This window comes from Macaca fascicularis, chromosome 6, assembly GCF_037993035.2.
Source record: "Macaca fascicularis isolate 582-1 chromosome 6, T2T-MFA8v1.1".
Classification (NCBI taxonomy): domain Eukaryota; kingdom Metazoa; phylum Chordata; class Mammalia; order Primates; family Cercopithecidae; genus Macaca; species Macaca fascicularis.
The window spans coordinates 32,583,924-32,608,008 of NC_088380.1; the positions used below are offsets into that span (position 1 = coordinate 32,583,924).

Here is a 24,085-nt window from a genome sequence, read left to right on the forward strand (position 1 = left end):
GTTTCACTATGTTGGCCAGGCTGGTCTCTAACTCCCGACCTCAGGTGATATGCCCACCTTGGCCTCCAAAAGTGCTGGAATTACAGGCGTGAGCCACTGCACCCGGCTGGCTGCAGTCATTTATGCTTGCAGCACTGCATTTCAGGCTGGGTTACAGAGTGAGATTTTGTCTCACAAAAAAAAAAAAAGAAAAATTTATTTTCAATATTGGTTTGATTTTTAAGATGCATATTGGTTTATATTAATTATTGGTATCAAGAATAAAATGTCATTGAGCTCCTTTTATAGGCTTAATGTTGGGGAAAAGACTAATTATAAACTGACTTATTTTGTGTATTTTCCCATTATACGTCAAGAACTGTGATTTTACTAGTAAGCTACCAAGCTAACGCACCAGGGTTTTATGGATGTTGGCAGAAGACAGACTCCGGGCTCAAAGATGAAAAACATTCACTACTGACTGAAATAGCAGTATCCAGAGTATCAGCATATTTGCACTGGCTCCCCAAGCCCCAGTTCCTTCAGGGCAATATGGATCTCTGTCCTGGTGGATAGTTGAGTGTGACTTAAATTCCACTGCTAAACTATGTGGTGCCTGGGTGTGGTGGCTCACACCCGTAATGCCAGCACTTTGGGAGACCAAGGCAGGAGGACTGCTTGAGTCTGGGAGGTCGAGGCTGCAGTGAGCCATGATCATGCTACGGCATTCCAGAGACACAGTGAGACCCTGTCTCAGAAACAAACAATAAACTGTGTAATGGTAACAAGTTTTGGTAGTTGATAATCTGAATGGGGTGTGAATGACTGATAATGTATCATTGGTCAGAAAAAAAAAAATCTCAAATATTTACCCTAATTATTTCTTCACTCAACATGTGTCTTCCAATCTAAATTTTGTGATAAAAATAATTAAATGGGCCGGGCGCGGTGGCTCAAGCCTGTAATCCCAGCACTTTGGGAGGCCGAGACGGGCAGATCACGAGGTCAGGAGATCGAGACCATCCTGGCTAACACAGTGAAACCCCGTCTCTACTAAAAAAAGACAAAAAAAACTAGCTGGGCGAGGTGGCAGGCGCCTGTAGTCCCAGCTACTACTTGGGAGGCTGAGGCAGGAGAATGGCGTAAACCCAGGAGGCGGAGCTTGCAGTGAGCTGAGATCTGGCCACTGCACTCCAGCCTGGGCAACAGAGTGAGACTCCATCTCAAACACAACAACAACAATTAAATGTACACGTTTTGTAATGAAGAAGACATTTTTGTTTATTTGTGTTCTGTATTAGTTTTTCACGCTGCTAATAGAGACACACCCAAGACTGGGTGATTTATAGAGGAAAGAGATTTAATGGGCTCACCGTTCCATGTGGCTGGGGAGGCCTCACAATCATGGCAGAAGGCGAATGAGGAGCAAAGTCACATCTTACATGGCAGCAGGCAAGAGAGCATGTGCAGGGGAATTCCCCTTTATAAAACCATTGGATCTCTTGAGACTTGTTCACTATCATGAGAACAGCACGGGAAACACCTACTGCTGTGATTCAGTTACCTCCCACCAGGTCCCTCCCATGACATGTGCAATTATGGGAGCTACAATTCAAGATGAGATTTGGGTGGGCACCCAGCCAAACCATATCATATTCCCTGCTCTAGATTCCAGATAAGGGAGAGGAGGGAAGTGGTGCTCAGCCCCAGCCATTTATGCTGAGTAGAGGAGGTGAGAAGTAGTAGAAAGTGGCTTCCTCAGTCTGTTCCTTCAGTGAGCAGTTGAAATGCACTGTTCTAGTCACATCTACTCCTAGGCCTAGACTCTGACCTGTTTTCAAAGCCTCATGTACCTAAGCCCTGTCTGTCTGCCTCCATCTGAACAAGGCGCTCTCTCTCTCCCTTTCTGTACTAGCAAAGAAGTCGATTATCTTCAGGGAAGGTATTATAAGCACACCGAAGGTATCGGTCACTTTTTTTTTTTTTTTTTTTGAGACAAGGTCTTACTCTGTCACCTAGGGCGGAGTGCGGTGGCACAATCATGGCTAACTGCAGCCTCAATCTCCTAGGCTCAAGCGATCTTCCCGCCTCAGGCTCTCAAGTAGCTGGGACTACAGGTGTGCACCACTACACCTGTTTATTTTTCGTAGAGATGGAGTCTCACTGTGCTGCTCAGGCTAGGATGTCAGTCACTCTTACTAGACAATATTCAGCCAAAAAAATTCCAGCTTGAGTCCCCTAAGGACAATTTGATTCTGTCTAGGGAGGCTTGTGGAATGTAGTGGGGAGGCAACACCCGAGAGAGTGCCCTTGGCAACCTGGGTCCCATCCCTCTTATGGGACTGTCCAAACTTGCCCCCGTTTCTCAGCCAAGACTTCCCTGAGAAATTAATCTATATAGATTTAACACTTCCTCTCAACCAGTTGTTCTCTGGGAACCTGTAGATTTACAGCATCAGACAGTTCTCTAATTAGGCTTAGCAGGTTTTCAAAAGACCGCAAACAGCTTTGTAGCCTCCCATTACTTCTTAGGGGAGGGAAAATCCTGGGCACGAACAATTAATGGCTCTCTGTCCATCCTGTGTGTCCAGCAAGGTGACTATTAGCAGCTAGTACCGTCCTATAAACTCAGATCCTGTAGTAATAACTCATCTGTAAACATCCCCTTATGGTTGTTTATTCTCCTGTTGTCTGTGTAGGGACCTGACATACTCCAATGAAATAAGAGTGCCTGCTTCGGTGAAAAGTCTTCAGAATTCTCTTGCGTTTATGGCATTGTAGTATAAGCCAGTGCCCAGTGGTGGTGATACAAGTTTCCTTCCTTCCCTTCCTTCCTTTTTTTTTTTTTTTTTTTTTGACAGAGTCTCACTCGGTTGCCCAGGCCAGAGTGCCCTGGTGCCATCTCGGCTCACTGCAACCTCCGACTCCCGGGTTCAAGCGATTATCCTGCCTCAGCCTCCTGAGTAGCTGGGATTACAGACACACGCCACTACGCCAGGCTAATTTTTGTATTTTTAGTAGAGACGGGGTTTCAGCATGTTGGTCAGGCTGGTCTCAAACTCCTGACCTCATGATCCACCCGCCTTGGCCTCCCAAAGTGCTGGAATTACAGGCGTGAGCCAATGCGCTTGGCCAATATATATATATTTTTAAAGTAGAGACTGCTTCCTGCCATGTTGCCCAGGCTGGTTTTGAACACCTGGGCTCAAGCGACCCTTCTACCATGGCCTCCAAAAGCTCTGGGATTACAGGTGTGAGCCACAGCATCTGGCCCCAGGTTACTTTGAATTGCACATATAGACACCCATGGTTCAGCTTGGCAGCACCTGCCATGGGTTCATACGGTGTGCCAGGCATCAATAATCGATGGCTGAACACCCAAGATGATTTTCAGAGGTACCTGGAAATTGTTTTTTTCCAAAGGTTTTGGCAAAACAGTCAAATATCAAAACTATACAGCTGTCTCAAGCCCTCTTTTAATAGAATCCAGGCACAGATAAATAAATTATGTCTTCAGCCTTCTGACGTCTCCCTGTATTTGCCCCTCTCATCTATTTTCTTGTCTTTATTGGTCTTTGAACTCCAGGCAGCTTTATTCCTCTGTCTTTTCTAAGCCCCCACCCTCACCCGCCAACCTCTTCCCAGGACTCCCAACCTTGGATAGCCCAGACTCCAGAATTATGATAGAGCATCAAGGAACAGAGGAGTTGCTCAAAACTTTCTTTCAGATAAGGCACCTTTTGCAGGAAAAGGAGGAGGAAGTGATGTGTCCAGAAGAGGTCTGGTGAGGTAAAGAGCTACAACTGGCCAGACGCAGTGGCTCACTCCTGTAATCCCAGGACTTTGGGAGACTGAGGTGGGCAGATCACTTGAGGCCAGGAGTTCGAGACCAGCCTGGCCAACATGGCAAAACTCCATCTCTACTAAAAATACAAAAAATTAGGCATGGTGGTGTGCGCCTGTAAGCTACGTGGGAGGCTGAGGCAGGAGAATCACTTGAAACTGGGAGGCGGAGGCTGCAGTGAGCTGAGATCACACCATTGCACTCCATCCTGGGCAACGGAGCGATACTGTGTCCCTCAGAACTACAATAGATTTCAAAGGGAAAGTTCTAGGCTAGAACTCAGAACGTCACTTCTGGATACCCTGGTCTTTCCATTTGTCTTAAAGTTATCCTGCAAAGGTCAAAGTCAAATAAATCTTAATTAATAATTTTGCACACCAAAGGAAAATTGCAAATTAAAAAAATATGTGAAGGAGGAAGTGTCTGAAAGACTAATCATACCTATTTATGGAGAGGAAGCCTTCTATTTTTCTAGAGGACGTGATTATATTCCATTTCTTTCTCAAATACTGACTTCAGAGTTTAGTGTAATGATTTTAATGTTGGGTAAGAATCCTACTGAACAGAAAAAGGGACTTGAGTGTATGAATTAGTCAGAAGGGGCTGGAAAAGTTAGGTAAATCATTTAAATACCCATGGACAGAGAATGTGGAGGCCTCATGTTGAAGGTGGTTTAAAGAATTCTGGGCTGGGCGCGGTGGCTCACGCCTGTAATCCTAGCACTTTGGGAGGCCGAGGCAGGTGGATCATGAGGTCAGAAGATTGAGACCATCCTGGCTAACATGGTGAAACCCCATCTCTACTGAAAATACAAAAAATTAACCAGGCGTGGTGGTGGACGCCTGTAGTCCCAGCTACTCGGGAGGCTGAGGCAGGAGGATGGCGTGGACCCAGGAGGCAGAGCTTGCAGTGAGCCGAGATTGTACCACTGCGCTCCAGCCTGGGCGACAGAGCGAGACTCCATCTCAAAAAAAAAAAAAAAAAAAATGCATTCTGAGAAAAGTACCCCCTACTTAAAGTCTCTTTCTCACCAGCTTGCTGCAGCATCCATAATTCATTCGTTGTCTTTTGTCTGCAGGAAGACCTTAGAAAATTCAGTGTCCAGGAAGGAATAAAATAACCTGTCATACAGTTCCTTTAAGGTGACAGGGTCTTATTTATTGCCAGGAAGCTGGAGAGGACAGGGAGATGGTGCTGAACTCAAGATAAACTCCTCTTGGCTTTGTCATTTTGCCAAGAATGGACCCTGCAGTAGAAGTAAAATACTGTCTCAGTCACAGGCACCTTCCAAGGTTCTTGGAACTTCCATGAGAGTACAGGGGAGAAAGATGTTTAAGTTCCTATACTCTGAATCAATAGGCCAGCTTTTTTGATACTGAAAAGGTCTCTGCATACCACTCCTCGTGTTGTTTAGAGATTTAACATATTTAATAAAAAGTAGATTCCCAAAAAGCTATTTTAAATGAACTTTGTCTCCAAGCTAAATCTTTTTCAGGATGATCATAAATGTTTCGGAGGCCTAGGACAGCTTGGAGCTAAAATGAGTATTTCTGGCCAAGAGCAGTAGCTCATGCCTGTAATTCCAGCACTTTGGGAGCCTGAGGTGGGTGGATCACCTGAGGTCAGGAGTTCCAGACCAGCCTGGCCAACATGGTGAAACCCCATCTCTACTAAGATACAAATAAATTAGCCGAGCGTGGTGGTGGTCACCTGTAATCCTAGCTACTTGGGAGGGTGAGGTAGGAGAACCCCTTGAACCCAGGAGTTGGAGGTTGCAGTGAGCTGAGATCATGCCATTGCACTCCAGCCTGGGCAATAGAGTGGGACTCTGTCTCAAAAAAAAAAAATATATATATATATATATATATTTTTTCCAGGTTTATGTTTTGTGCTGTGTACCAGATCAGTACTGTTGGGATGGCTCACTCCTCTTATTCCCAGAATTCTTCCTGGGAAACTAGCGTTCACAATTATTAGAATGTGAAAACAAACAAGATGATCCATTTTAACACTCTCACTTTACAGATGAGGAAACTAAAGTGCAGGGTTGACAGTGACGTAAAGAGAATTGCACAGTGGGCAGAGGATGGGCTTTGGGATCAGGCAGGTTTGGATCTGCTGCTCAGCAGTGATGTGAACTTCGGCAAGCTGATTGATATTTCCAAGTTGCACTTTCATCTTCTGTTAAGACAGTTCTTGGGTAAATCGTGTCTATAAGGCACCTACTCAAACAATGAACTCAAAATTTGCCCATAATAATACTATTCACTATGAACTCAAAATTTGCCCAATAATGCTATGTTCACTGTTTTTTGAAAATTGAGACACAGTTCACATAACAGAAAATTCACCATTTTAAAGTGTACATTTCAGTGAGTTTTAGTGCTGGGTTGTGCAACCATCACCACTATCTAATTCCAGAACATTTCCTTCACCCCCCCCAAAACCCTGGATCTATTAGCAGTGAGTCCCAATTCCCCTCTCCCCCAGCTCCTGGCAAGCGCTAATCTTTCTGTCTCTCTGGATTTGCCTGTTCTGGACATGTCATATAATGGAATCATACAACATACAGCTTTTTGTGGGCTGATTTCTTTCACTTTGCATAATGTTTCCAGGTTTCACCCATGTTGTAGCATATAATTTATTCCTTTTTACTGACAAATAATATTCTGTTATATGGATATATCAACATTTGTTGATCTGTTCATCAGTAATGGAAGACCCAGCTATCAGGTGTCATGGAAAACAGTTGCCATTGTTTTAATGGTTAGGTCAAAGCCAGAATGAGGATTTGGGTGTCCCACTTTCAATCTGGTCTTGTGTTTATGCCCTGCACTCTTTTTCATGACATCTGAGCACGTGTATTTTAAATAGTAGCACACGTGTATTTTAAATTTTAAATACAGCCTAGCTACCTACTTTTAGGGTTTTATACCTTTCCGTGGATTTTTCCACTATGGAAAAAATGTTTACAATGCAAAGAAATGAAATCTATACATTATGGAAAAATTGTGCCGGGCACGGTGGCTCACACCTGTAATCCCAGCACTTTGGGAGGCTGAGGCAGGAAGATCACAAGGTCGAGAGATCAAGACCATCGTGGCCAACATGGTGAAACCCGTCTCTACTAAAAATACAAGAATTAACTGGGTGTGTTGGCACACGCCTATAGTCCCAGCTACTCGGGAGGCTGAGGCAGGAGACTCACTTGAACTCGGGAGGCAGAGGTCGCAGTGAGCCAACATCATGCCACTGTACTCCAGCCTGGTGACAGAGTGAGACTCCGTCTCAAAAAAAAAAAAAAAAAGAAAAAAGAAAAAGAAAAATTGTGCTGAGAGACAGGTTTAATTTTTATTTTCAAGACTAGTGGATGGTGTTTTGTTTGTTTGTTTGTTTGAGATGGAGTCTTGCTCTAACACCCAGGCTGGAGTGCAGTGGCACAGTCTCAACTCACTGCAACCTCTGCCTTTTGGGTTCAAGTGATTCTCGTGCCTCAGTCTTCTGAGCAACTGAGACTACAGCCACGTACCACTGCACCTGGTTAACTTTTGTATTTTTAGTAGAGACAGGGTTTCACCATGTTGGCCAGGCTGGTCTGGAACTCCTGACCTCAGGTTATCCTCCTGCCGCAGCCTCCCAAAGTGCAAGGATTACAGGCATGAGCTACGGCACCCGGCCTTATGGATGGTCTTAATGCCTCTTTGTCCCTCTGTATTTCACAGGATGACCTGGCGTCTGTACGGTATCTTTTATCTGTCTGGTTTTATACATGTATGGTTTCTAGCCTGGGATCAAAGAAGGATTTTATTGAGTTTGGTTCATGTTTGAGTCATGAGTGTCCCTTTGTTGTTGTTGTTCACTTTATTCCATAGCAAAAATTCAGAATTATTCTCTCCTTTAGTTAGACAGTCACTGTCATTCAATTAATGTGACCATTAGGTATGGGGAATATATGCCTTTGAGCCAGAATTTAGTGCATTTCAAGCACATGTGGTCACCTCTCCTTCCCACTCCCTTGCCTGCTACCTCAGTGAAAGCTCACTATGAGATGAGAGGAGGCCTTTATGACCTGGCCTCCTTCCCATGTCATGTAATGACTGCCCCAGCTCTCAGGTCTGATTTCCCTGCTGACAAGATCACAGAAGGCACGTTAATGTCTATTTACCTGCAGTCATCATTTCTTCAGAGGCAGCGTTGCACGTAGCCCCAGGCTTTTACTGCGTGGGTGTATAAGATCCAGAAGCAGTTCTGATTTGTGAAGGATTTGGTTGTTGACACTTGCTTAGGAACGAGTGATGTGTAGAATGTGGCAAAATTCCAGTGGGGAAGGTGTTTTCCTGGGTTCATCAGGGATTTGTGCTGCTTTATCTTAGGTAGCACAAGTGGAGGGTCCAGCCCAGCCTGGTTTCCTGACTTTGTGCAAGGGTTTTCTTTGCCAAAGCTTTGATGATCCGGTCCTGAATACCCCTAATTACTCATTTCATTTGATGTTGTATTTTCTTATCGTTCTTTAAGATCTGGAGCCGTTATCATGTGTCATGCTTCACATGCCTTATCTCCTTTATATTATTTCCTGCTTCTAAATATCTGCCAGCCCTCACATATGAAAAAGCGGCTGACCCTGACCCTTGTCTTCTCCATGCTGAGCGTCTCTTATTCCTCCAACTGTTCCTGGTTGACACGGTCTCCAACAGCCTTTTGTCCTGGTCTGCCTTTGTCTATGTGTTTTCCACATTGTCAGTGCTCCTCCTAATGTGATGTCCAGACTGGAAATGACACTCCATGTGTGCTGTGATCAGCCCAAACTAGGACTGTTATCAAGACAGGAGCCCGATCCTCATTCAACACAGTGCACGGTTGCCACCAGCGCCTACTTAGCCAGTTGCCTATTTGTTTTGTTTTGTGTTTTTGGGGACAGGGTCTCACTCTGTCACCCAGGCCGGAATGCAGTGGCATGATCTCGGTTCACTGCAGCCTCTGTCTCCCAGGCCCAAGTGATCCTCCCACCTCAGCCTCCCAAGTAGCTGGGATTACAGAGGCACGGACCACCACACTGGACTAATTTTTGCATTTTTAGTAGAGATGGGGTTTCACTATGTCGCCCAAGCTGGTCTCAAACCCCTGGGCTCAAGCAGTCTGCCCACTGGGCCTCCCAAAGTGCTGGGATTACAGGTGTGAGCCACTGTACCCATCCATCAGTTGGCTTTTAATACCAGTCACTGGCTGTTACCCCTACTCATGAGGCATGGGCTCCTGTTGTTGTGCTGTTGATGATTTGCTCCTAGGAGCAGAACTTTATACTTCCCCTAATCCACTCTATCCATGTTTTACCCTGGGGACTCAGAGTTTCATTCCATTGGAACTATACGGATGGGAGCCTAGCATAATTCCGATGCAAGAAATGGTGGCAGTGAAGAAGTGTTTTATTTTTTAATGATATGTTAGCATTGGCTCTGGTCCTAGAAAAATCCTTCTCCAACTCCTGATCCTATGGTACTTAAATTAGTCATTTCTAGTTCATGGGGTTTTGTGTTTGTTTTGGGAGTTTGAGAGTAATTGTTTGCATCAATTATGACAGATTAAAAGAGTGAATCGGGTGGTGAATCTCTTTAGGAAGCTCAATACCTCAGTCCATCGGCCGACTTGTTGTCACTTGGGTGGACCCTTGAATGCTTCTGTCTGCTGTGCTGTCCAGGAAGGGTGCGTGGGGTTCTAACTGGCACCTGTCTGTCTGTTGCAGTTACCTGGCTGAGCAGTGCTGGAATGGCGGCTTTATCTACCTGATCATGCTGCGTCGCTTTAAGCACAAAGCCCACTCCACTTATAATGGCAACAGTAGCAACAGCTCTGAACCAGGAGAAGCACCTACCTTGGAGCTGGGTGACCGAACTGCGAAAAAGGGAAAACGAACCAGAAAGTTTGGGGTCATCTCCAGGCCTCCTGCCAACAAGGCCCCTGAAGAATCCAAGGGCCGCATTGGCTGTGAGGTGTCCAGTGACCCCAGCACTGAGTTGGAGAACGGCCCTGACCCTGAACTTGGAAATGGCCATGTCTTTCAGCTAGAAAATGGCCCAGATTCTCTCAAGGAGGTGGCTGGACCCCATCTAGAGAGGTCAGAAGTGGACAGAGGGACAGAGCATAGAATTCCAAAGACAGATGCTCCTCTGACCACAAGCAATGACAAACGCCGCTTCTCAAAAGGTGGGAAGACGGACTTCCAATCGAGCGACTGCCTGGCACGGGTAAGGTTTGGTTTGATTACAGGACCAGAATTTTATGTATTGTATTTGTTTGTTTTTGCAGCCCAGCCCGTGTGGGAAATACAAGCTGGGCTCAGAACCAGAATTTTAAAAGAAATATTGTTTGAAGTTGCTTTTAAGGTTTAAAAAATAGACCTAAGGTGACCTCGCATTGAGAAGCCAACAAATGCATTAAGAAAAGTGATTGGAGGAGAATGACAAAAACCTCCAGTCATTTTATCCTACATAAATAAAGAGCTAGTCAAGTGATCCTAAGTGGAAAACTCAAGCCTTCTGTGTTAAAATTTGAGTCATGTGAGGTCCAGATAAAGTACTTAGCTGCATCATTATTTATCGCTGCTGTCACCGGTGGAATTGCTGCTGCAAGGCCAAGAATTCCTCATGGCAGTTGACACCACAAACATCTAAGCCTCAGTATTACACAGGAAGGGTATTCAATACACAGGGAAGCATCTGCTTTTATTTTTAGCAGTTCAAAAGTAGTGATGTTTTCATGGGATCGTGTTATTACATGGCTGAATTCTAGGCAAATTTGGAAGCTTGACAGAAATCTCTGATCCTATGAAATCCAGCTGTGAGGGTCAAGGTTGGTTACCGCATCTGCTTTGCCTTTAGGTGTATTCTGAATGATAAGGGGTAAGCTTCTAGCCTCAAATGGTCTCCCTCATTATCACCAACATTCTATCTTATGAGAATTACATTTCTTTAGGGTAGACATGTTCATTCCAAGAATCTTCCTAGATATTCCTGCAGGCTGCAGTTGAAACGATAAATTACCGATGTGTATGCTGAGTGGTTTCTTCTCTGACTCAGGAGACAACCTTTAGGGATGAAAGAGAAAGTTATAAAGATCAAAATGGGTGTAGAAGTATTACGTTGAGGCCAGGTGTGGCGGCTGGTGACTGTAGTCCCAGCACCTTGGGAGGCTAAGAATGGTGGATTGCTTGAGCTCAGGAGTGTAAGACTAACCTGGGCAACATGGTGAAACCCTGTCTCTACCAAAAATACAAAAAAATTGGCTGGGGACCTGAGTGGGAGGATTGCTTGAGTCTGGGAAGCAAAGGTTACAGCCAAGATTGCGCCACTGCACTTCATCCTGGGTGACAGAGCAAGACCCTGTCTCAAAAAAACAAACCAAAAAGTATCAAGTTGAGTTTTGTCTGCTGAGAAATGGTGCCCTGGGAGTAAGTGTGATTTCTGCCATTGTAGCCAAATGTACAATGGGTTGAAAAACATTACAGTAACCCCTCTCTCAAGAGGTTATGTTCCTTCATTTGAGGAGCGGGGTGACCTTCATAAAGTAGACACAGAGAGGGCATTATTTGTAAATAGAATGTGTGACTAAGAAAAAAATTGATGTCTCCATCAATGATTTGCTACCAATTTTATGAGTTCCCCCCAAAAAAGGATTAAGGACAAAAAAAAGAGATTATAATATATACCTCTTCCAAATTAATTGCTGTGAAAGTATTATAATGTGTTTCTTATCAGTGCGTACTCTATCTTGATAGGATTTCTTCCCTAATGATTAGATTGTGCATACACAGAAAGCCTAATGTGAGCAAAATAAGGTAGTGGGTATTGGCTCCCTTAATCATTTGAAGGTTTAAAGCACCAGAGAAGGTTGAATCTCACATACAGTCCAAAGAATAGGCCTTCATTTGACCTAGGACACAGTGGAAATAATTTGGAATGATTTTAAAACAAACAAAGGGCCAGGTGCAGTGGCTCAGGCCTATAATCCCAGAACTTTGAGAGACCGAGGCAAGTGGATCCCTTGATGCCAGGAGTTCATACCAGTCTGGCCAACGTGGCAAAACCAAAAATACTAAAAATACAAAACTTAGCTGGGCATGGTTGCACATGCCTGTAATCCTAGCTACTCGGGAGGCTGAGGCTGAGGCTGAGGCATGAGAATCACTTGAACCTGGGAGGCGGAGGTTGCTGTGAGCCAAGACTCGCACCACTAACCTTCATCCTGGGCAACAGAGTGAGACTGTCTCAAAAACAAACAAAACCTAAACTTTTAAGAGATTACTCATCCTCTGCTCACCTTAATTAAGCATAATAATTCTAGTAATAAATTTAATTAACATTGAACTTCTGGATTCGCTATTTGAAGACTACACATATCAGAGTTCCTTTGCCTAGTTTTTATGCTCAAGGTCAAACATCCTATGAGGTATAAATGAAAGAGTGAAAACAGCCAAACTGTGATCCATTGCCTTTAGGGCATTTTTTAAAAAGCCGTATGCCTATAGAAAGGGGAGACTTGCCATCGGGAATTGGCATTCTTTGTAACTGTTTATAATTCATATTCTGAGTTTTGGCACCAGGTCATACCTTTTGCCTTGGTAAATCAGAATGGACCACACGTTTTCTCAGGCTCAAGTATTTTAGCACCCTGTTCAACCATAAAGTTATCTTTATTAGGTGCACTTGCCCGGTTGGCAAAAAGTAGATTTTCACAGCTTTCCCCCACATTCTGGTGGCACCCGAATTGGAACCAACAGACCTTCACACAAGACTGTTTAGGTTCTTGGGATTTTTATTTTTACTCCAGGACAGAGACCAAGGTCATGCTAAAATGGAATTTCCAGAAAAACAGAAAATGCCTATTTACCTCTTAAGCCTTTAGGGGGGAAAATTTTGTTCCATTTGAATAATGGGAGATTAAACATGTGAGTATTTTTCCATTTCTGCCTTTATAATGATTTAATATAGCTGCAAAAAATTAATAAATGACAGAAAAGCTCATAAGCATTCAGACCATTTTTGTTTGTCAGGCACTTCTTTTTCATAGACTGTTACTTGTTCTTTTTTTTTTTTTTTTTTTTTTTTTTTGAGACGGAGTCTCGCTCTGTCACCCAGGCTGGAGTGCAGTGGCGCGATCTCGGCTCACTGCAAGCTCCACCTCCCGGGTCCACGCCATTCTCCCGCCTCAGCCTCCGAGTAGCTGGGACCACAGGCGCCCGCCACCACGCCCGGCCAGTTTTTTTTTTGTATTTTTAGTAGAGACGGGGTCTCACCATGCCAGCCGACTGTTACTTGTTCTAAGAAAATGTTCCATTAAAATAAACCCTCAGTCTTGCCTTTTCCATCCGGTTCCCTCTTAATAGAGCAACAGGAGATATATCTCCTTTAAACAAATTTTTCTTTTTTAAAAATGGTATTTTCTATAAAACATTAACTCACAATAATACATATACAAGCAGATTACTATTTAAAAAGGCAAAGTTGGATTTATGCTCTGAAACAGAATCTCCTAGGACGTAGACAAACTATTTTACACATGAGTTCAAAGTTCCTCATTATCTTCTTAGCAAAGATCTTTACTGCTCTAAGATGAGACTTTTTGCGAATCTGCTTATATAGAACGTAATGTATTTTTGTAATGCTACATGTTGAAAATGAATACAACCAAATGTAGTCACATAACAAAAAAAGAACCCTACCACTTGCCAAGCAGGACAGTTTATTCATGACTGGCGGGAATGTCTATGGGTACATTTGTAGTATTTCCCTAGGAATCGTAATCTACCCTGTACAGTACCAGACCCTTTTCCTATGCCTCCTCTGTAAGTGGTTCAGCAGAGTCTCATGCAGGCTGCCCGGATCTGCGTCTGCAGAAACGGGTAGAAAACTCAGAAGGAGCGTCACACTCAGAACATCTCCCTGATGAGCCCTCATGTTTGCATCAGAGGCAGCCTGAGGATGGTCCTTTTCCAGGAAGCCCCCTTGGTCACTGGGTGAATTCACATTGTCCTACATGGTAACATCTCCCAAGTCTGTGTGTGAGCCTTCAGCTCTCTCCTGAGCCCTGATGGCCACTGGGCAAACTTACATTGTCCTACCTGGTGACATCTCCCAAGTCTGTGTCTCAGCCCTCAGCTCTCTCCTGAGCCCCCTGAATTTTGTGCTCACTGCCTGCAGGATGTCTCCATGTTGGATATTTCACATCATGCCTAAAACTTAGCTCATCCCTTTCCTATAGCACTGAACCCACTCCAATGCTCTAGGTCTCCCCGTCCCCAAAGTTTGCCCAAGCTGGAAGTTTGATGAGATCCAGTGGGGTGACCAACCATCCTGGTTTGTCCAGAACTTCCCCTGGTTTCTCACTGAAAATCCTGGGAAACCCTCCGTCCTAGGGAGAACGGGACAGCTGGTCATCTTGGAGTCACCTGAAGCACTTCCTGCTCCCTTCTGCCATGTTCGGTCAATCACCAAGTTCCATCAACTGTAGCTCCTTTTGAAATCCTGCAGCTCACCCTCCCTCTCTCTTTACTCCCATAACTTCAGGTCAGGGCTAGGCTGCTTTCATTTCGCCCCTGGGCTGTCATAGTACTCCCCTACCTGGGACATCGCCCCCATTCCTATCCCATTCATCCACTGTCCCAACTGCCACCAGAGGGACCTTTCTAAACAGCACATCTCATTACTCACACACATGCACATAGGTGCACAATATACATGTGCATGCACACACACACACTGGCTGAAACCTGTTTGGTGGGTCCACTTTGCCTTCATGGTTGTTACCAAACACCTTGTCAGTCATTCGAGGCCCTTTATTATCTGATTCCTGCTTAACTGTCTGCGTCCATCTCTCACTGCTTTCTTTTTTTCTGTTTTTCTTTTTTACCTTTACCAGTTTATTATATAATAAAGAATACAGATGAAGAATTGCATAAAGCGAGGTCCGGAGGGTTCCCAGCACAGGAGCTTCTGTCCCTGTGGAGGAGGGTGGGGGTGAGGGGGGTGCATCACCCTCCTGGCACGTGGATGTATTCACCAACCTGGAAGCTCTCTGAACCCCATACTCTAGGGATTTGTATGAAGGCTTCTTCCTGAAGGCACGATCATTTGTTAACTCAAACTCCAGCATTTCTCCCCTGACTCCAGAAGATGGGGGTAGGGCTAAAAGTTGAAAGCTTCTCATGGCCTGTCCTTTCTGGTAACTAACCCCCATCTGGAAGCTATCCCTGATGTCCAGTTTCTTATGCTTTCTTCCTCCCTGATTTGGAGTGAATTCACTGCAAGCTTTTTCAAAAGCCATGCTTACTGTCACCTCTGAGCCTTTGCGAGTGCTGCACTCACTACCTGGTTTCTTCTTCCCTCTCCTGTGTCGCTTAGCTTCTACCTTTCCTGGGGGACCAAGCCTCAAGACACCCTCCTCTAGAAGGCCTCCGTGACATTCCTGCCACCTGCTCTGTGGTTAGCCATCTCCTCCTCTGTCTCCTGCGGTACCCTCTGCTGGCCTTCATTCATGCCCGAGCCCCACGTATTCCAATTACCATTTGGCTCGTTGTGTCCCCAGTAGCCTAAGAGCAGAGCCTTTGATTTTTTAAAAATGTTTTATATATTTGGGGGATGGAGGTGCAGATTTCTTCAACGCATATATTACATAGTGATGAAGTTCAGGCTTTAACGTACCCATCACCTGAATAGTGAACATTGTACTCAGTAGATAATTTTTCAGCTCTCACCCCGCTTCCCCCTTTTCCAGTCTCCAGTGTCTATTATTCCACTCTGCATGGGCACCCATTGTTCACCTCCCACTTAGGAGTGAGAACATGGAGTATTTGACTTTGTGTCCTGAGTTATTTCACTGAAGGTAATGGCCTTTGGTTCCATCCATGTTGCTGCAAAAGACATGATTTCATTCTGTTTTATGACTGAGGAGTATTCTATGGTATATATCACATTTTCTTTTTTTTTTTTTTTTTCTTTTTTTTTGCGATGAAGTTTCACTCTGTCGCCCAGGCTGGAGTTCAGTGGCGCAACCTCAGCTCATTACAACCTCTGCCTCCCGGGTTCAAGCAATTATCCTGCCTCAGCCTCCCAAATAGCTGGGACTATAGGTACATGCCACCATGCCCAGCTAATTTTTTTGTATTTTTAGTAGAGAAGGGGTTTCACCATGTTGGCCAGGCTGGCCTCGAACTCCTGACCTCTAGTGATCTGCCCACCTCAGCCTCCCAAAGTGCCGGCATTACAGACATGAGCCACCACGCCTGGCCTGGTGTATACCACGTTTTCTTTATCCAGTCAGCCATTGATAGATACTTAGGTTGATTCTATATCTTTGCTATTGTGAATAGTACAGGGCGGGGCCTTCTTTGTCTTTGTTTCCCATCTTAGCTCAGTGCCTTGTAGATATTTATGAAGGCCCCAAGAGTACTAGTCCTGGGAGATGGGACCCTGAGTTCCTGCCTCAGTTCTGCCATCCCCAGCACTGTGGCCTTCAGGTTGTTGCGGCCTTTCTTTGGCTTTCTGTTTTCTCACCTATAAACTAAGCATTTTGGTCTGATGACTAAGGGACTTCCAGCTCTGACATTATGCTCACCCATGTCTTACTGATCATTCTGAATAAGAAGGTGTAAGTAAACGGTTTCAGGAAAGGTTTGCAACTAGAGCCGGAGCACTTACTGTAGCAAGATTCTGGTTGAATTGTGTCTTCTCACATATGGGGCAAAGTTGCTGTTGTAAAGTTTTCTTTTTGGTTCCAGCAGTAATGAGGTCATTTAAATGCTGTGAGACAGCTCCCTTTAATGTACGCTCCTGTTTTGGTAAATAAATCCCTTCGTTGGCTTCAGTGAAGGGATGCATGTGTGAACTCACACAGTAATTGGCAGTTTACAGGAAAGGGTAACACTCCAACAACATTAGTGCAGAAGACTCCATAGCATCCAGTTTTTCAGGGTTTGGCTTTTTCTCAATAGGCTGACAAAGTCTCGTTGCCCTTTTAGCTAATATAAAAGAAAACAAATGCCCAAACCATCTGTCTAGACAGGGTCTGTTGCAGAACTCGGTCTCTCCAACTGGACCAGGGTTCACACATTGAACACACTGGCAAACAGACAGATCTCCCATCTGTGTGAGCTTCTTAACCTCAGTCGCAAGGACTGTCATGGAACCATAAGATTAGTGGATAAACATTCTATATTTGTTCCTTCAGTGCTATTTATGGGATATCATTATTATGTGGTAGACACTGTTGTAACTGCTAGAGAACTGGGTGGTAAGCAAGACAGACAATGTTCTTACCTCACAGCGTTTACAGCATACCACAAACAATAAATAAGCAAATCCACGAATCACAGTGTCAGAAGCTGACGAGCCAATGAAATAAAACAGGGTGAAGTGAAAGGTGGCTGGGCAGTGTCATGGGCAGGGCACTGGTTGATGTTGGGTGTCAGAGCAGGAAGATCTCAGTAAAGAGGCAGTGTTTGAGCTGAGGATTGAGTGTCAGAAAAGGTCAGCCCTGCACAGTCTGGGGCAGAATGTTCCCAGGGAAGAACCAGCAAAAGCATCTGCCCTCAGGCAGGAACGATAGAGTGTTCCAGGAGAAAAGACACTGGGCACTAGGAGACGATTCAGGAGGTGTGGTCGGGGCTCGTTACAGAGGTTCGCATATGCCACCTTGTAGTTTGAACCTTATTCTTGGTCCGGTGGGAAGTTGTTGGAGGGCTTATGCTGAGTGCATCACAGCCTGTGTTTTTTAAACATTCCCCTCGGAAGTTTGATGGAGGATCATGGATTGTAGGAGGTGAAAAGTTGAAAGGGAGACCAAACTGGAGCTGGTCACTTTGACAAGGGGGAGGTGGCGGGGGAGATGAGCCGAAGTCGGTGGGTGTGGGATCTGTTTTGGAACTAGACTCTACAAATGGTACTTGTGGTTCAGATGTGGGAGGTAAAACAGAAGGAATCAAAGATACCTCATGGACTTTTGGCTTGTGGATCATCTTTAGCATGAGTAGAGGGTAATGCTGTTCCCGTTGAGATGGGAAAGCCAGGAGCAAGAGAGGAAAAAGTCCAGTTTTGATTGTACTAAGGTGTATATCGGTTACCCAAGTGGAATTGTTAAAGGAGGTAATTGGAAATATCCTTAATATCGTTATATTTAAGTTGGCCTGTTAGTTTTTGGCCAGTACAAGTTTTAGCCTACTAAGTGTCAGACACTGGTTTTATTTTTTACTGAACGCTGCTGTAGGCAAATACATTTAAAACTGACAATTGTGGGCCAGGTACGGTGGCTCACGCCTGTAATCTCAGCACTTTGGGAGGCCGAGGTGGGCAGATCACCAGTGGTCAGGAGTTCGAGACCAGCTTGGCCAACATGGTGAAACCCTGTCTCTGCTAATAATACAAAAATTCGCTGAATGGATGTGGTGGTGCGCACCTGTAATCCCAGCTACTCGGGAGGCTGAGGCAGGAGAATTGCTTGAACCCAAGAGGCGGAGGTTGCAGTGAGCCAAGATTGCACCATTGTACTCCAGCACTCACTCCAGAGTGAGACCCTGTCTCAAAAGAAAAACAAAGACAAACAAACAAAAAAAACTGCTAACATTTACTTCTTGCTGCTTGTGTCTTCCTTTGTAGTCCTCTGAACTCCCTTCATTAAATGATCAGAAATTCCAAGGTGAGGAAACTTGCATTAATTTCTTTGGATACTCCCCTCCTATTTCCTACTTTCAATTTTGAAAAGAAAAAAGAAAAAAAAACTACGTTATTGGATAAAAGTGAAAAAGAAGGTCTGTTTCTTGACTAGTGTCGTTGGGGGCTATATTACAGACGTGATTTCTGCCCTCTGAAGCCAATTTTATTTGTTACGTGTTTTGCATGACTTTGTTTTTAACGAGTTTTGTGATTTGGGGCGGCTGGGGACAGGTAAATGGAGTGGATATGTGGGTGCTCTTGATAGAAAGTGTCTTGAACTCTTAGGTCAGTGTATATATACATTCAGGCTGATATTCTATTCCCATGAACGTCATTTTGCATGTTTCTTGTCACAAGTCCTACTTCTAAAAGCATTTAAAAATTAGAAAGGAATGTACCTAGTATTGTCACATCCTTCATTAACCATACTTACATGTTTTGTTTGACAAGGAGGAGGGGAAAAGGGGAAAAGAATGGTGGCGTAAATTAGTAAGGGGGATGGATAGGTTTTTATTAATTTGCGCTAAAACCCAAATAGATTTTCTTATTTCTGGACTCTAAGAATGGTCCCTGTTGCTCTTGGGAAACAGGTCCACGGCTTTTCTGTCCTGGAAGAAACACTCATCTTCTAGACCCCAGCAGTCAGAACATATCTTCCATGGAAAAAAAAAAAAAAAGCCACCATCCTACTCTCACGTGTGCCGTGAGGCAGCCACAGGGCTGTTCCCTATGCTGGCGTGGGAGGCCCAGAAAGCCAGGACAACATCCAGTCAGCACATCCCTGATTCTGTTCTTTTCAGTGGTATCTGCTAGGCCATAGGGCCCCGTTGGAAGTGTTGAAAGTTGCCATCTTGGCGGCTGTACTGATCCTCAAGAGTGGCTTTTTGGAAGTAGTAGAGCAATGAGAGACTTAGAAGGCCAGGGAAGATGTTTCTGAATGGGGAAGGGAAAGGTGTTCCAGAGGTCAGAGGCAGCAAACCAGAAACCGTAGAGTCCAAAATGAGGTGATTGGATGAAATAGAGATCGTTGACAAGTTCATGAACTACTGTGGTAAGCCAGTGAGTTCTGAAGTTACATTTGGCCAGACAGGCTTCATTTGACTGTGGTCAGGGGATGGAGGAGATAGTTGGCACCAGTGTCTGTTCCTGGGATAGCAGAACCCCACCGAACGGTGCGGTACCCGAAGGAGTGTGGGATCCAACAGGTCTCTGTCTGCTAATAATTTCCCCAGACATTCCTATTGCTGCACATCAATGACTGCTCGACATCTGGTTTTTTTACTGTTGCATGAAGTTTCATTTCAGTTTCTGACTGTGTATTTCAGATTTTCTAAATGCCACACATTCTTTCTCCTTTGTAAGCAGCTTGAACAGGCAGGTTGCCTATTTCTAGGGGGCTGATGGCTTTGTCCATGTTGGACCTTAATGGTTCCATTGCACTTTTCATGATGGATGTTAAAAGCAGATGGCTTTTGTTTCCTATGTTGTTTCATATGTCATATGTCATTTGTTTCATATGAAAATGGCTTTTGTTTCATATGTCTTGTGAGCCAGGCCCATATAGCTAAGGCTAAAAAGAACTACAGGGGTGAGTCTGAAGTGAGACCCCAAAGTAAATCACTTTGGAAGGTTTTGCTTTCGTTTCTCTAAATAGCTAAGGGCTTGGGAGAGTCAACGGTTTTGCAGTGAGGATATGTGTGTGTCCTTGAGTGAAGCAAGCAGACAAACGGAGGATAAACCAAGGCAGAAAGGCTATCAGCAATCAGACGGCTTAGAGACATTGATTAGTTTATTTATTTATTTATTGTTTTTGGGTTTTTGTGTGTGTGTGGGGGAGGTTCACCTCCACCTTCCAGGTTCAAGCGATTCTCCTGTCTCAGCCTCCTGAGTAGCTGGGATTACAGGTGCCCAGCACCACGCCCGGCTAATTTTTTTTGTATCTTTTTTAGAGATGGGATTTCACCATGTTGGACAGGCTGGTCTTGAACTCCTGACCTCTGGTGATATGCCCACCTCAGCCTCCCCAAAGTGCTGGGATTATAGGCATGAGCTACCACACCCGGCGTAATTTTTTTTTTAAAGAAGATTTGTATAGGGGTTGAAGCATTTCTTAAATGTATTTAGGGAATGTGCAGCCCAGAGTCTGTGGCAGTGGGTATCAAATTCATCAATTAATTTTTTGTTTTGGTTTCTCTATTAAATATCTCATTTATGTGTTTTAAGGAAGTTTGAGATTCAATTCAATATGGTGTTTTTTGTTTTTCTGTGTGCTTGCTTGTTTGTTTGGTGATGGAGTCTTGCTTTGTCACCGAGGCTGGAGTGCAGTAGCACCATCTCGGCCCACTGCAACCTCCATCTCCTAGGTTCAAGTGATTCTCCTCCCTCAGCCTCCTGAGTAGCTGGGATTACAGGAGCTTGCCATGATGCCCAGCTAATTTGTTGTATTTTTGATAGAGACGGGGTTTCACCATGTTGGCCAGGCTGCTCTTAAACTCCTGACCTCAGGTTATCTGCCTGCCTCAGCCTCCCAAAGTGCTGGGATTACAGACATGAGGCATGGTGCCTGGCCCTCAATATGGTATTTTTAACATTAATATGCTCATATGTGTATATGTAAGTAATATAGTTACCTATCAACATTTATTTACTGGGTGTTGTACTGCCACCTATTTGCACAAATATTTAATTCTAAGAACAAACCTGGAAATATTAAATTCCCAATTTAGAGGCAAGGAAACTGAGACTTTTAAGCATTAGGTGGCTTTCATAAGTTACAAATGGCAGAGCTGGGTTCCAACTAGTTGAAGTCTCCTGGCAGCAAGACCTGAGCTTTGCCTTCCTTTCATCTTTATTAATTAGTAGCTGTGCAGAAGTCAGAGGAACCCAGAAACAGCCAGTGTTTACATGCACAGTGGCATCCAGGTTTCAGGCAGAAGCAGCTTCACTTAACAGGAGCCTGTTCAGGAAATTTAATCATCACTGTGCTGTGCTGCCCATAGTATAGTCATTAGCCACAGGTGGCTCTTGAAATTTAACTAGAATTCAATTCAGTTACAAATTCAGTTCCCCAGTTGCCACTAGCACATTGCAAGCATGCAATAGCCACCTGTGGCTGGTGGCTCCATATCGGATGGCTCAAATATAGAACATTTCCATGATCACAGAAAGTTCTATTGGACAGCACTGCCAGCCAAAGACTTCGGTCCAATCGGCAGAATTCTTTTCTCCTGTGATAATCTGTGATTATCTGTTGACAAGTGATGGATATCCGGCCAGACGTGACAGCTCCGTTCTCCCGTGTCAATGCCGAGTGTCTGTCAACCTCCTTCATGGTGTGCTCACTTTTTCTTCCAAGGAGGAAGTTGGCCGAATATGGAAGATGGAGCTGCTCAAAGAATCGGATGGGCTGGGAATTCAGGTTAGTGGAGGCCGAGGATCAAAGCGCTCACCTCACGCTATCGTTGTCACTCAAGTGAAGGAAGGAGGTGCCGCTCACAGGTGACTAGATAACCCTCTCCCCTCCCCCGTCCCTCCGCTTCCTGTCCTTGCCCCTCCCTCCCCGCTGGTGCAGGCCCTCTTCCACTTGTTCAAAGCCCTGGTGATTACAGTTCATAAAGATTATGCTGGAGCACAGAAGGAAACCAGGCAAGAGTGGTTCGAATTGAACACACCTCTGAGCACAGGAAATGGCTAATTGCAGAAGGTACTGCAGGATCTTCTAAAACAAGGAGAGATTGGATCTCTTTACAGTACAGTTTTAGTTTCAAGTGAGTGTTACCTATCCTAACGTGCTGAGACGATATGAGGCTGCTTACTGAGGATATGCTGCTGAGGAGAACACCGCATTCCTAAGATCTTAACTCCTATAAGACTTGACTAATGACCTGGGAAAGTGATTGGTTTTCCGTTTGACCACAGAAGCCCACAGCACTGGGGCTTCACTTGTCAGGTCTATCAGGATTTCAGGCATACTTAGATATATGTATCTCTGCCATACAGATGTGGAAGGAAAATTAAGTAAATGTGAATTTTTCTCCTTACGATCTGAAAACAATTCATACCTCAAAACTTCTTTTGTAGGTCAGGTACGGTAGCGCACACCTGTAATCCCAGCACTTTGGGAGGCCAAAGCGGGAGGATTGCTTGAACCCAGGACTTTAAGACTAGCCTGGGCAACATGGTGTGAGACCTGGTGTTTACAAAAAGTAAAAATTAAAAAATAGTGGCCGGGTGCGCGTATAATGCCAGCACTCTGGGAGGCCGAGGCGGATCACCTGAGATCAGGAGTTCGAGACCAGCCTGGCCAACAGATGAAACCCCGTCTCTACTAAAATTACAAAGAAATGAGCCAGGTGTGGTGGTGTGTGATTGTAGTCCCAGGTACTTGGGAGCCTGAGGCACAAGAATCAGTTGAACCCGGGTTTCGGAGGTTGCAGTGAGCCGAGATCGCACCACTGCACTCCAGCCTGGGCAACAGAGTGAGACTTTGTCTCAATTAAAAAATAAAATAAAATGGGCCGGGCGCGGTGGCTCACGCCTGTAATCCTAGCACGTTGGGAGGCCGAGGCGGGCGGATCACGAGGTCAGGAGATTGAGACCATCCTGGCTAACACGGTGAAACCCCGTCTCTACTAAAAAAAATACAAAAATTAGCCAGGCGCGGTCGCGGGCGCCTGTAGTCCCAGCTACTCCGGAGGCTGAGGCAGGAGAATGGCGTGAACCCGGGAGGTGGAGCTTGCAGTGAGCCGAGATCACACCACTGCACTCCAGCCTGGGCGACACAGTGAGACTCCGTCTCAAAAATAAATAAACTAAACTAAACTAAAATAATAAAATAAACTAGCTGCTCTTGTTGGGACACTCCTGTAGTCCTAGCTACTCAGGAGGCTGAGGTGGGAGGATCACTTGAGCCTGGAAGATTGAAGCTGCATTGAGCCATCACTGTGCCAGTGCACTCCAGCCTGGGTGACAGAGCAAGAGACTTTGTCTCAAAAAAAACACTTTTTTTTTTTTTTGAGACGGAGTCTCGCTCTCACCCACGCTGGAGTGCAGTGGAGTGATCTCTGCTCACTGCAAGCTCCGCCTCCTGGGTTCACGCCATTCTCCTGCCTCAGCCTCCCGAGTAGCTGGGACTACAGGTGTCCACCACGGGCCAGCTAGTTTTTTGTATTTTTAGTAGAGACGGGATTTCACCATGTTAGCCAGGATGGTCTCGATTTCCTGACCTCGTGATCCACCCGCCTTGGCCTCCCAAAGTGCTGGGATTACAGGCGTGAGCCACCGCGCCCGGCACACTTTTGTTTTAATCTGAACAATGATCTGAAGTAGGAAGAGGAATGGTGTTTAGCTAGAGCATGTGCAAAACAGTTTATTTTGAGTAAGAAGGATGTAGCTATCCCAAAATGTCAGGCTGACTCTTAACTGCTAGCTAATTGCTTCCACGCACATAGGGTGTCTACAACTGGCAAGGCCTGGTGGGGCATGTACGTATATTGTATGCCCACAGTATACAGTAGGCGTATAAAGGGAGAGTTTCATTGATGAGCGAGGTGATCATCTTTTA

General features: G+C 45.0%; 1 protein-coding gene across 13 annotated transcripts in view; it reads left to right on the forward strand.

Moving 5' to 3' along the window:
• PDZD2 (PDZ domain containing 2) overlaps window positions 1-24,085 on the forward strand; it is a 480,351-nt gene that overhangs the window by 344,324 nt on the left and 111,942 nt on the right. For 6 of the 13 annotated variants that reach the window (XR_012413605.1, XR_012413604.1, XM_073993248.1 and 3 more), the window contains 2 exons: window positions 9,564-10,065; window positions 21,878-22,020. Coding sequence is in view for 11 of the 13 variants with exons in the window: in XM_073993248.1 (XP_073849349.1) it covers window positions 9,564-10,065; window positions 21,878-22,020 (645 nt within the window). In the remaining 2 variants the exon portion in view is untranslated. The remainder of the gene's footprint in view (window positions 1-9,563; window positions 10,066-21,877; window positions 22,021-24,085) is intronic. The other 7 variants (XM_073993249.1, XM_073993251.1, XM_073993252.1 and 4 more) reach the window with 2 other exon arrangements.